Here is a 13,050-nt window from a genome sequence, read left to right on the forward strand (position 1 = left end):
TATCTGCTCATCAGTTGAGGGACATTTGGGTTTCTGATTTTTGACTGTTTTGAATAATATTGCTATGATGCTATGAACATTCACTTATAAGTTTTTGTGTGGACATAGGTTTTCATCAGATTCCTTTAGACTCATACTTGCTAGTCACCATAAAAAATTTTTCTAGCAGCAGTTGTCCCAGGCAGCCTGATGTTTGTGGCCTTGGGATATGGGCCTAACAGTATCCTGAATTTGCCTTATTTTCTCCATTGTATCTCCTCTTAGTCCCAAGCTTGGAGTACATTTCTAATAAGGGTTTGTTAAATTTGATTGACTTACGAGAAGGTGGAAAGCTGGGACAAAGCACTGTTTTCTGAGCCTTTGTTTAGTCTGTTTAAGTCTGTTTGCCCTCTGGAATGCCCTTCTCCACCTCTGCCTGACCAATTCTTGTTTATCTTTCATGAGTTCTTTTGGGTATTATCTTTTCCAGAAAGGTGATTTTTTTTTTTTTTTTTTTTACCTATCTTTATCTGTACCTGAATATGGATCAGTGACCTATGTTACAGATTGAAGACTTGAACTCAGAAGAAGAAAGTGACTTTTTTAGTATCATAAAGTGAATTAATGGCAAAGACAATATTGGATTTATCTTCCTCTGACTTCTGGTCCAGGACAGATTTCTTTTAATTTTCTAACTTCAGTCTTCTCCGCTGTGAAATGGGGATAATCCATACTGTCTGGTTCTTAGAGTTGTTGTAAGGAGCCAGTGAGGCAGTGAATGTGGAAAGGCTTTGTGAAGGGCTATATAAGTGAGGGAGGTGATTGCTACTTCCAGGAAGGGGTTTATGGAGTGCCATGTGGCTCTGTGACTACATGACTCCTCCAGTTCTGTCCTGCTTTCCTGCCTCAGGCACCCTGTTTCCGGCTGGTGGTCCCCAGCCAGTGAATTCTCAGCCTAAATGGCACAGAACTTAGGATAAATCCTGCCAGCTAAAGTTTTTTTTTTAACCTCTGTACTTCCCTCCTCTCTCACTTCACTCAAGCCCTTCCTTTTTTTATAGTCCAGTTCTGGATCTGGATGCACTGGTCTATGTTAAGCAGTTATTTCTGTCAGTAGTTGCTTCCAATCAAATCAGTCAGTAGGGATCAGAAGTTATGACAAAAGATAAAAGTCTTGATCGGGATGAACTGAGTCTTACCTTCATGTGCTTTGTGATGCAGGTGGAGTCAATTTACCTTTGAGGGTCTCTTTCTTCAGGGGGGTAGAATAACAGTCTATTCCTAATATTTTGGGGGCGTTCTTGAATAACCAATTCTGTGTTGAGTCTTCAATGGAAGATTCAGAAGTGTAATGATCATAATTACAAGCCATGATTATGGTCCTCAAGAAGCTTACATTTTAAGTAGAGAGGTAAGTCTTTAAAATAGCAAGGAATCCTACAAGACAGGAAATGACTAAATGCATGGTGGTGTGGCAGACTCAGTGTCTTGGGAATTAACAAAGGGAGGAAAGGTCTGGAAAAGTGAGGCTTGGGCCAGTCTTCAAAAGATGACTGAGAGTTTAACAGGGAGATTGGATTAGAGCATCCCAAAGCAAGGAGAAGGAAAAGTGAGCAAAAACTTAGAGGTGGGAATATGGGAGATACATGCAAAGGTTAAGGGGCAAAGAGTAACCTGTGGAAGCCACTTTCAGCATGACCCTGTATGTTCATGTTCATTAAATAATTTCATTTCCTTGATGCTCTTTTCTCTGGACTACCCATCCTCTGAGCCACTCTTTTTCTGTGTCTCCATTACTGGAGTTTCTTTTGTATTGACATTCCATGGCTATGATGGCATATTATATTGTAATAACATAAATTAGAAATAATATATACAAAGTTTTAAAGTATAAAAAATCTAATAAAGTTTAAAGCAAAAATCTAAATAAAACATAAAAATAACATAATTGCTCTTCCCTACAATCTTTTAAGTAACTAGATCAGAGGAAATTTAGGAATAGTAAGTAATTCCAAAGTCCTGCACCATGTTCCGTGCATTCTAGCTATGAGTAAGACAGATGGACTTATGTCATAAATGACTGCTTAATTTGGGCCCTGGTAAACTCTTGGCCTTCCTTTTCTAAAAGCAGCTGCTTCTGGAAGGGAAATTGCCAAGTGCGTAAATAACTTAAACCCTAGCAGTTGGCATGTAGGCAAATAGTTCTCATAAGACACTAAGGAAAGAAACTTTGGAATCAGACCTGGGTTCAAATCTCACTTATTACTCACTGTGTGAGCTTAAGCAAATTATTTAATGGTTTTAGGGTTTTTGTTTGTTTGTTTTTTTAGTCTCCTCATCTGTAAAATGGTAGCAGTAATAATCTATCTCATAGGATTTTAAGAATTAAGGAAAATAATGTGTGTTATGGTATCTTACACATGTAAGTTCTTATTTAATGTTATTTCCTTTCATTATTTTACCAAAGTATGTTTTCTTGACTTAACCTGAAAGTCTTTATGGAAGGTAAAACAGAATGTAATGGGCTTCCACTTTGAAGCCATACCTTTTGAATTTCAGTCATTTCTATAACTGTAGGCAAGCCTGTGCTTCAGTTTCCTAATCTACAAGTAAAAATTGCCTTTCAGGATGGTGGTGATTATATGAGTTGATGTGAATGGAATATCTGTTACAAACTGTGGGTGCCATGTCAGTAAGTAGCTACAGAGCCTTGAGAGTCTTCATCTTTCTGTTTTCATAGACTCATGGACTATAGGACCTGGAAGGGTCCTTAAAATCTAGTCTGTTGTCCATTGTTCAAATGAGAAAACTGAGAACCTGGACTGTATGGTATAAGAGGGGCAAAACTGGCCTGGACTGTAGACCTTGTTCCTTCTTCCTCCTCTCCCACCCTCCATCCCCCATTTTGCTGCCTTTCATCAGGATTATCCTTGGTCTGTGGAGGCATCAGGACTTCAGATTTTCTTTTGACCAGTGTATTGAGCTCCCACAGGATAGGGTTTTCATACAGGACTAACAGAGGTGGCTAACCCAGGTGGCTGGGTAACAAAGATTGTGAAAGTTAGGTTAGACCTCATAAAAATGAAACATTTATTCTTGTCCTGGAGGGAATTTAACCTGTCTTTAACAGATTCCTTAGGCCCTTGCCAGATTGAGTTAGGTATTTGGCCATTTATTCCTTTCTTCACTCACTGTCTGAGCATCTGTTTTATGCCAGGTATGTGCTAGCTGTTGGGGATCCATGATGAATTAGACATGGCCCCTGTACTTGGGACTCAGTCTGGTTGGAAGATAAACCCTTAAAATAGGCAATTACTAAAATGGTGCTGTGAGAACAGAGGAGAGGTGAAGGACTACCCAACCCGGAGATCAGGGAGAGCTTCAGAGAAGAGATAACCTTTAAATGAGACCTGAAAAGGGTAAATAAAAGGCTGAGGTAGCAAGGGAAAGGAAAAGACAAGGCAGGATTCATAAGCAAAGGGTGTAGCTTGAGAAAATGTGAAGAGGTATAAAAGAGCCAATTATGTTTGGTGACATAACTGGTTCAGTGTAGTTGGTATAGAGTATATGAAATGTTAGTAGCAGGAGGTTAAGAAGAAGGTACAAGTTTGTAGAGCACAGCTTCTGAAAATTTAAAAGAAAGTAGCAGTTTTAGGTTCACAGCAAAATTGAGTGGAAGGTACATTGGTACCAACTGCCCCCACGTGTGTACAACCTTTCCCACTATTAACATCTTGTACCAGGGTGGGTACATGTGTTACAACTGATGAACCTACATCAACACATCATATTCATTTTATGTCTGTATTTTACATTAGGGTTCATTCTTGGTGTTTGTATACTCTGGGTTTGGACAAATGTATGAGTATATATATCCACAATTATAGTCATACAGAGTAGTTTCACTGCCCTAAAATTCCTCTGTGCTCTGCTTATCCCTCTCTCCCTCCCTCCTAACCTCTGACAACCACGGATCCCTATTTACATAATTTTGCCTTTTCTAGAATATCATATAGTTGGAATCATATTGGATTAAGTCTTTTCAGATTGGTTTCTTTTCCTAGTAATATGTATTTAAGATTCTTCATTATCTTCTCATGGCTTAATAGCTCATTTCTCTTTAGTGCTAAATAATATTCCATTTCCTGGAGGTACCACAGTTTATTTATCCATTCACCTACTGAAAGAAAGATATGTTGGTTGCTTCTGAGTTTTGGCAATTATGAATAAAGCTGCTATAAATATTTGTGTGCAGTTTTTTATGTGAACATGTTTTTAGGTCATTTGGGTAAATACCAAAGAGTATAATTGCTGGATTGTATGGTAAGAGTGTGTTTAGTTTTTTAAGAAACTGCCAACCTGTTTTCCAAAGTGACTATCAGTTTGCATTCCACCAGGAAGGAATAAACATTCTTGTTCCGTATTCTTGTCTGCATTTGAATTTTGGCCATTCAAATAGGTATATTGTGGTATTTCATTGTCATTTTAATTTGCAATTCCCTAATGACAAATGCTGTTGCACATCTTTTTTCATCTATTTATCTTCTTTGGTGAATTATCTTTTCAAGTCTTTGCCTGTTTTATTAATCAGATTATCTTATTGTTAAGTTTTAAGAGTTCTCTGTATATTTTGGATAGCAGTCCTTTATCAGATATATCTTTTGTGGGAAGCCCCGGTGGCGCAGCGGTTTGGCGCCGCCTGCAGCCCGGGGTGTGATCCTGGAGACCCTGGATCGGGTCCCACATCGGGCTCCCTGCATGGAGTCTGCTTCTCCCTCTGCCTGTGTCTCTGCCTCTCTCTCTCTCTGGGTCTCTATGAATAAATAAATAAATAAAATCTTAAAAAAAAAAGATATATCTTTTGCAAATATTTTCTTTTTGCTTGTGGTTTGTCTTCTCATTCTCTTAATTCTTAAACTTTTATATATATGCATGTGAATCATTTGGGATCTCTAAAATTCAGATTCTGATTCAGTGGGTCTGAGTTGGAGCTTGAGATCCTACATTTCCAATGATCTCCCAAGTTGTGCTGATGCTGCTTTAAATAGCAAGGCTATAGATCACCCTAGCTGCTGTCTTCATTGGAAAGGATCAGAATGCAGGTGACAAGTTACTATTAGAATCATCCAGGCCATAGACAAACAATGCCCTGAAATAGGGTGGTGGCAATGCAAATGGAGAAGTGGATAAATTTGATCACTGTATAGAAGGGGAAATCATTAGTAACCTAGAGACTCAGTGGAAGAGAGATAAGGAGAAAGAGGAGTGATCACATAGTCATGAGCAGCAGTAGTCCATAAGAGGCAGAGCAACAGAGTAGGAAGGCCTTGATTAGGGCTGGGAGTCTGAAAACCACAGTTCTGGTTGCAGATCTGCTTCTAACTTGCTCTGTGACCTTGTGCAGGTTACTTAACTTCTTGGAACTCCTGTTTCTTCTTCTCTCAAATAGGCATCATAACCACTGCCCTGCTCATCACACAGTTGTTTTGAGGCTCTAATGAAGTAATGTATGTGAGAGTGTTTTGTAAGCACTAGAGCATGATATGAATGAAGGTGATTATTGTAATTATTATTAAATATAAGTCTGTTATAAAGTACTATAAGGTATACTGATACTTCTTTTGACCTGTAGGAATATTCAGTCTGGTAGTAAGTCTCAGACAAGTCAACCTGGAAAGGCAGCACAAGTGGATCATATATATGCAATTCTGCTCTTCTTAAACATTGGGGCCTTAACTATGGATTTGGGGGTCTATTTTAGTCCACAGCATATATTTTTTAAAAATTTGTTTTTATTGGAGTATAGTTGACACACATTACATTAGTTTCAGGTGTACAACATAGTGATTCAACAAGTTTATACATTATGCTATGTTCACCACAAGTATAGCTGCCCTCTGTCACCATATGGCACTATTACAGTATCATAGATTGTATTCCTTATGCTTCTTCCCTAGAATTGATGGAGGAAGAGCCTTTGCTGGAGAAATAAGGAGGGTTTCTACAGATGTTTAAAATCTGGGCTGTGTAGGTTCCTATCTAAGAAGAAAGATTATCTGGCTGAGCCTTGGAAGGTATTCAAGCCTGTTTCAGTGGGATTGTATTTGCAAATGCCTGCTAAGGTGTAGCCTGATACCAAAACCTTGAAACTCCTTTTAATTGGAAGAGGGTTATATTTACCAGACCTTCTATAACTAAGAACCACAAACTAGGCTGCTTAAACAACAGAAATTATTGTTTTAGTTCTGGAGGCTAGAATTCCAAGATCAAGTTGTCTGTAGGGTTGTTTCCTTCTGAGGGCTGTTAAGAAAAATCTGTTTCATGCCTCTCCCTTAGCTTCTGGTAGTTTGCTGGCAATCTTTGGTGCTTCTAAACTTGAAAAAGCATTACTCTGACATTGTTCTTCATCTTCATATGGTATTCTTGTGTGTTTCTGTCTCCAAATTTCTTATTTTTGTAAGGATATCAGTCTTAACTGGATTAGGGATCCACCCTGCTTCAGTATGACCTAACATAATTTAAATCTGCAATGACCCTATTTCCAAATAAGGTCACATTCTGAGCTACTTGGAGTTAGGACATATGAATTTGGGGAACATAATTGAACCCCCAACAAGGGTACTTTTATGGTACAGTTACTTAAATGTTGCAGCTTTTTCTGCTAGGTCAGCAGGATCTCAGTGAATATCTATTTTATGTAAGACCCAATGGGAGAGGGATGACTACAAGTATTTGGTCTTAATGATCCTTTAAGCTCCTAGCCTGAGAAGGCAGTAGAGTTTAGTGGTTTTGAGCTCAGGCTCTGGCCAGACTGCCTGGGTTTGTGTCTGGATACTGCCAATTACTAACCACGTGATCTTGAGCAAGTAACCTAATTTCCGTACTTCAGTTTCTTTACCTGCAAAATAAGGAGGATAGTTATCTGATAGGGTTGCCAGGAGTCTAAAGTGAATTCATACATATAAAGAACTAGAAACATTGTCTGGTAAACATCTGATAAAATATTAGTAGTTTTTATTGGTAAAATAGCACCTAGATCTAAAATTCTCTAAATTTAGAGAACATTAAAACCAGTCCATAATCAAATGTGAAACCAGTAGGATGCAGGCCGCAGGAGCTCATACAATATAGGATGTCAAAGTTGGAAGCATCTTTAGAGGCCATTTACCTGAGCCTTCTCTTTTAATAGATGGGGAAAACCAGGGTTCAGAAAAAGGAAATGACTTGCCCTGGAGTCAAATGGCTCGTTAGTGGTAGAGCCAGGACTTTAAAATCTGAGAAATATTCTTTCTTTCCCTCCCTTACTTTAGTTCAACAAAAAAATTAAGTTCTTAAATCATGCTTTGAGCACCTGTTTCGATCTAAGTCTGGCATTTGGTTCTGTCAATACTTATGTGAAATAGACAGCCTTTAGCCTTTAAAGGAGCCCACAGCTCAACAAAGAGTTAAATAAGCCAAGAAATATAATAATGTTTTTCATTTTCTTTTCTCTCTTTCTCTTGCAGCAAATAAAAAGAAGGAGAAGGAACGGCCAGAGATTTCTCTTCCTTCAGATTTTGAGCACACAATTCATGTTGGTTTTGATGCTGTCACAGGGGAGTTTACAGTAAGTCCTGGGTCACACAAAGGCCTTTGGTCTTTGAGAGTTCTGACTATGCTAGATTCATTAAAAAAAATTTTTTTTTAGATTCATTTTTTTTTTTCCTTAGTATTCCTGACTCCGGTCTTTGCCTGAGACCCTCGTTACTATCTTCTTATATTCATGAGAGAGACATATTCTTTACCTCCAGAATTGTACCAGAGAAGCCTTTGGGTCTCCATGCCTTAACTAGACCTCTGTTAAATGACTCTTTGGCAGTTGGGTTTGTGCTGGACACCGATAACATAAAAACAAATCATACATAGATCCTGTTCTAAAGGAGGAATAGGCTACTGAAAGAGCAAACACCTCAAGAAATGACTAATACAATGAGGTAGGAAGTATTTAAAAAAAAGCTTGTATAGAGCTCTGACGGTATAGAGAGTAAGAATGACTAAACCTGTCTTTAACTGCCAGCAGGTTATGAGAGTTTCCTTCAGGATCTCCTCTGACTATTCCTTCCTGATAACATTGTATGCCTCTCTTATAGGGGATGCCAGAGCAGTGGGCTCGCTTGCTTCAAACATCAAATATCACAAAGTCAGAGCAGAAGAAAAACCCACAGGCTGTTCTGGATGTATTGGAATTTTATAACTCAAAGAAGACTTCTAACAGCCAGAAGTACATGAGCTTTACAGGTATGGGGATTGAATCCAGAGCAGTCTAGCGGGGGAAAAAAGGGGTTTTCACCTGGGTAAAAAAGCTCCACATGCCTGTTAGTATGAGGTAAGGGAAGAAAGTATTAGAAAGAGCAGAGATAATACTTTAACTAAAATAAAATTCTGGATTTGAGAGCCCAAATGATGGATTTTTGCATCAAACTTGAGAGTCTTTACTCTGAAATTGCACATTTTTTTTTAAAGATTTTGTTTATTTATTCATGAGAGACACAGAGAGACAGAGAGAGAGAGAGAGAGAGGCAGAGACACAGGCAGAGAAAGAAGCAGGCTCCATGCAGGGAGCCTGATGTGGGATCTATCCCGGGTCTCCATCTCCAGGATCATACCCTGGGCCGAAGGGAGGCGCTAAACCGCTGAGCCACCAGGGATCCCCAGAAATTGCACATTTTTAAAAAGTAACATGACACATACATATTGAGTCTCAAAATGGGAATGATAATTCCTGTCTCAAGAGGTTGTAGTGAAGAATAAATGAGCTCATCGATATGAAGGTTCTTTACAGTTTGTAAAACAGCACCATGGAAATTTAACTATCATTATCATTATTAATTTTAATATCATTAAGTTATTTAATAACACATTTAATGTGTATCTTTTAGGTAGGCAGGCCCAATTTCTTCTTCAATGAGTTAATTTTTATCAATCAAATGTAAAACAGGCCACTAATAATAAATGGACTTTAGATATACCTTGTCTGTAATGGACTGTTTTTCAGTGTTTTTAATGACAGAATTGGGATTAGAATCCAGGTCCTCTAATTCTAAGACCAACATCTTTTGAGTTTACTTGCCTCTAGTAACTATTTGGAGCACCTCCTTCCATAGCGGAGAGATTTTTCTCTTCTAAGATCTGTAATCATAAGGCCTACATTTCTAGAAACTTGCCTTTTATAGTGGCATCTTTGAATATCAGAGAAAGATGTATCCTCAGTATATACTACTTCCAATTCCCCCTTGTTTATAGACATTAAAGCAAAAAAGGCCTTTTCTATATGCCTAAATTGGTGGCAGAGCTGGTCTCTTAACTCCAAGTCTGGTGCTATTTCCAATATTCATGTTGTCTCTTTCAAAGAGCAGTATTGTTGGAGAAGGTGAGAACCATGATGAACTAGCTAATTTTGAAGGATGCTTTTCCCAGCAAGTATCTGGCGTGTATCAAAAGGCACAGATGGTGAGGATGACAAACTGCAGCTTTTCCCATGCTGCCATGGTGGTACCCAGGAGAGGGTCATGCATGTTCCCAGCAGTATTTCCTTCCTCACGTCTGGCCCTGCTGGCTCTGTCTCACTTCTCTCATTGAGGGACTCAGCATTCCAAGGAGGAATTGGGGTTGGGGAGTGCTGGGTGGGAGAGTTTTCTAGTCAGGAGATTAGAGTTTGTGTTTGAAGGCATTTGTTATGAATGTCAGATTAGAATAGAAGCTGGCTTTGAAAGCCTCAAAGTGAAGTCTTTGGAAGAATCTCTATGTTTATATCTACATGTGTGTAGATGTGTACAAGTACCAAATATGTATTTGGAAGCATAGCTTTGTTGGAATCAAAGTCCACTTAAATATTCATGAATTAACATGTGTATAGATATACATTCAGATAAATATGTTTGTGATCACCTGTGCATGCATATATGAATAACACGGTATATGTATAGATATGTATTCATACATCTTCTGTGTGTATAAATTTGTACACACATGTATATGTGTGTGTGCTCACACTCAAGTGCAGAATTTTTAGTTTTTTTAGAAGTTGAAGACCAGGGCCAATTCTAGGCAAAATTGTATTTTTGACACAGTTTATTTTTAATGCGATCTTTCTCCTTTTCCTACTTCCCTTCTCATACTGTTGGTTCTGAGAACACTATCTCAATTTGTATGCTTGCACATAAATTATCTTACTGATCCTCCTGATGGCTTTGGGGGTAGGTATGGCAAGGACTATAATTCCCATTTCACAGACTCGGAGAAATTAATTGGGTTCAGAGAAACTGAGTGACTTACTCAGGGTGAATCAACTGATAAGTGATGGAATTATGTTTAAAGTGTATCCTGAATTAATTTCTCCAGGGTGCAGCTGGCTATTCAGGGCTTTTTAAAGAATATATTGTCATAGCTTGTGGGTTCCTGATTTGTCGTAGGATCAAAGATGCTGTACCTGACACTTTCTTATATGATGGAATTGGGATCTTGGACATTCTCTGGACTTGGTTCTTGGTGAGGAATATGTTGGATTTGGTAGAATATTTCTCCTCCTTAATTCCATTGGTGTTGAACTGGCTAAGTCAGTTTCTTCTTAGGCCTATAGGAATTAAAAAATAAAACCAAATACACTATTTGGCATTTAAACTTACTTTCTTGCTAAGATCTCCATTGAGTATGTTTCATATTTTATTAAATCTAAGATATCATTAATTGTAAGCTGCACCATTATTTTATATACCAGTAAAGAAAAAAAGTTGCCGATTAAGCCATGAAACACTTTTGATTGTAGGACACATCTCTCTTTCAGAGATGTTAATGTGAAAAAATTTACATTTCAGAATCAATGAAATGTGATAATTGCCTCATTGAGGAAGCTTGAATCTGTTCTTAGAAACAAGACCCTGCCTTAAGTTAGACTTGACATGATTAATGTTTCTCTTTTCCTAAGCCTTAATTTTTCTTTCCCTGTAGGGAATAGACATTGATGTAGAAGGATCCTTTCTAAAAGCTGAAGCCACAAGATGGTCATGATTTGTCATAGATAGCTCAGGACATGAATTCTTTCCCTTTCTCTTAGATTGCAGGAAATTTCCTTGACCATTGAAACCTGATGATGATACATAGTGGATGATGTGGGTATAGTTCTAGCATAGTATTTAGAATTAGACCAGAAAAAAAAAAAAAAAGAATTAGACCAGGATTCAAATGTTGATTCCTACTTAACCTGTGTATACCCTGGGCAAATTACTTAACTTCTCTGAACCTCAGTTTCCAAACCTCTAACAGTAGACATACTAATAGTACTCAGAGCTGTAGTGAGGATTAAAGGAGGTCATGTATACACAGAATGTGCTGGTGTCAGGCCATAGTACCAGTAATATTATTATTATTCTCTGAGCTTGGCAAGTGCTTGACTGGATAGGCTTCTTTAGCTCGCAAGAATGGATTAATTATAATTATATTTACTGAGTCCCCTGTCTTTTTCCGTTTGCAGATAAATCAGCTGAGGATTATAATTCTTCTAACACTTTGGTAAGTCTTTATTTTCTTTTTCGGATATGTGCAGGCCTCGTAATTAGGGATCAAGATAGTATAGTAGATGCAGAGCCTGGACTGCATCTACTGGGAGACACTCATCTTGGTCACTCCATTCCCCACCCCTCCTCCAGCCCTTATATCTATATAGTCAAGGAATTGGGCTTAATAAACAGTGGGTATTCCTTCCAGATTTAATTTTTTAGGGTTCAGAAATCCTTTTTTTTTTTTTAAAGATTTTTAAAAATTTATTTATTCATGAGAATGCACAGGGAGGAGAGAGAGAGGCAGAGACAGGCAGAGGGAGAAGCAGGCTCCATGCAGGGAGCCTGACGTGGGACTCGATCCAGGGTCTCCAGGATCACACCCTGGGCTGCAGGTGGCGGTAAACTGCTGAGCCACCGGGGCTGCTCAGGGTTCAGAAATCCTAATCTTGGAACCAGAACTGACATATAGACTCAGTTTGTCATCTGTAGCTTTGAACTTTGGGAAAGCCAGTTTGCCTTTCTGAACTTATTTTTTTCATCAAAAAAATGAGGATGATATACTTTGCCTTACCTGAACATATCTTCAGATATCTGAATTTAGAAGAGAATTCCCTCTTTTTTGTTGTTAGGGTCTACAAAACCTGGATTAAGACTAGTTGTTGAAGGGAGCAGATTCTGTTTATTTAAGGTCATTCATTCTGTTCTCACATTGTAGTGAATGCCCTGTCACTTGAAGGCATATTATAGGAATCACTGAAGAATTGGGCTAGAAAGTAAAACTAGATGACCTCAACCTCAAAACTTTAAAAGTAGAACTACCTTATGATCCAGTAATATTTACCCAAAGAATATAAAACAGGAATCCAAAAAATGTATGCCCCCTATATTTATAGCAGCATTTTTTACAATAGCCAAATTATGGAATCTGCCCAAGTGTCCTTTGGTAAATGAATGGATAAAGAAGTGTGTGTATGCTTGTGTGTATGTATGCATCTGTGTGTATGCGTGTGTATGATGGAATATTATTCAGCCATAAAAAAGAATGAAGTCTTGCTATTTGCCACAACATGGGTGGTGCTAGAGAGTATCATGCTAAGTGAAATAAGTCAGTCACAGACAAATACCATATTATTTCACTTGCATGTGGAATTTAAGAAACAACAAATGAGCAAAGGAGAAAAAAAAAAGAGAGGAAACCAAGAAACAGAGTCTTAACTATAGAGAACAAACTGATAGTTACCAGAGGGGAGGTGGGGAATGGGTAAAATAGTGGTGTGGGGGGATTAAGAAGTACACTTATTGTGATGAACACTATGTAATGTGTAGAGTTGCTCCACCACTATATTGTATACCTAAAACTAATAGAACATTGCATGGTAACTGTACTGGAATTAAAATAAAAAACTTAAAAAAAAAAAAAAAGCTAGATGACCTCAAAGGTTTCTGCCTTGCTCAACCTATAAATTCCATTTTTCAGAGCAGATAAAATGAGACGTTGATGTTTGTAAGGGTCTTATAAATAGTAAGCTGTGAA

General features: G+C 38.1%; 1 protein-coding gene and 1 long non-coding RNA gene across 4 annotated transcripts in view; both read left to right on the top strand.

The window, feature by feature from the left end:
- The window catches only part of LOC112642132 (uncharacterized), a 226,159-nt gene that overhangs the window by 167,947 nt on the left and 45,162 nt on the right, over positions 1–13,050 (top strand). The window lies entirely within an intron of this gene.
- PAK1 (p21 (RAC1) activated kinase 1) overlaps positions 1–13,050 on the top strand; it is a 144,611-nt gene that overhangs the window by 87,596 nt on the left and 43,965 nt on the right. For all 3 annotated transcript variants that reach the window (XM_025419555.3, XM_035704092.2, XM_025419554.3), the window contains 3 exons: positions 7,485–7,585; positions 8,109–8,256; positions 11,489–11,526. In XM_025419555.3, coding sequence (XP_025275340.1) covers positions 7,485–7,585; positions 8,109–8,256; positions 11,489–11,526 — 287 coding nt within the window. The remainder of the gene's footprint in view (positions 1–7,484; positions 7,586–8,108; positions 8,257–11,488; positions 11,527–13,050) is intronic.

The sequence above is a fragment of the Canis lupus genome, chromosome 21 (assembly GCF_003254725.2).
Source record: "Canis lupus dingo isolate Sandy chromosome 21, ASM325472v2, whole genome shotgun sequence".
Classification (NCBI taxonomy): domain Eukaryota; kingdom Metazoa; phylum Chordata; class Mammalia; order Carnivora; family Canidae; genus Canis; species Canis lupus.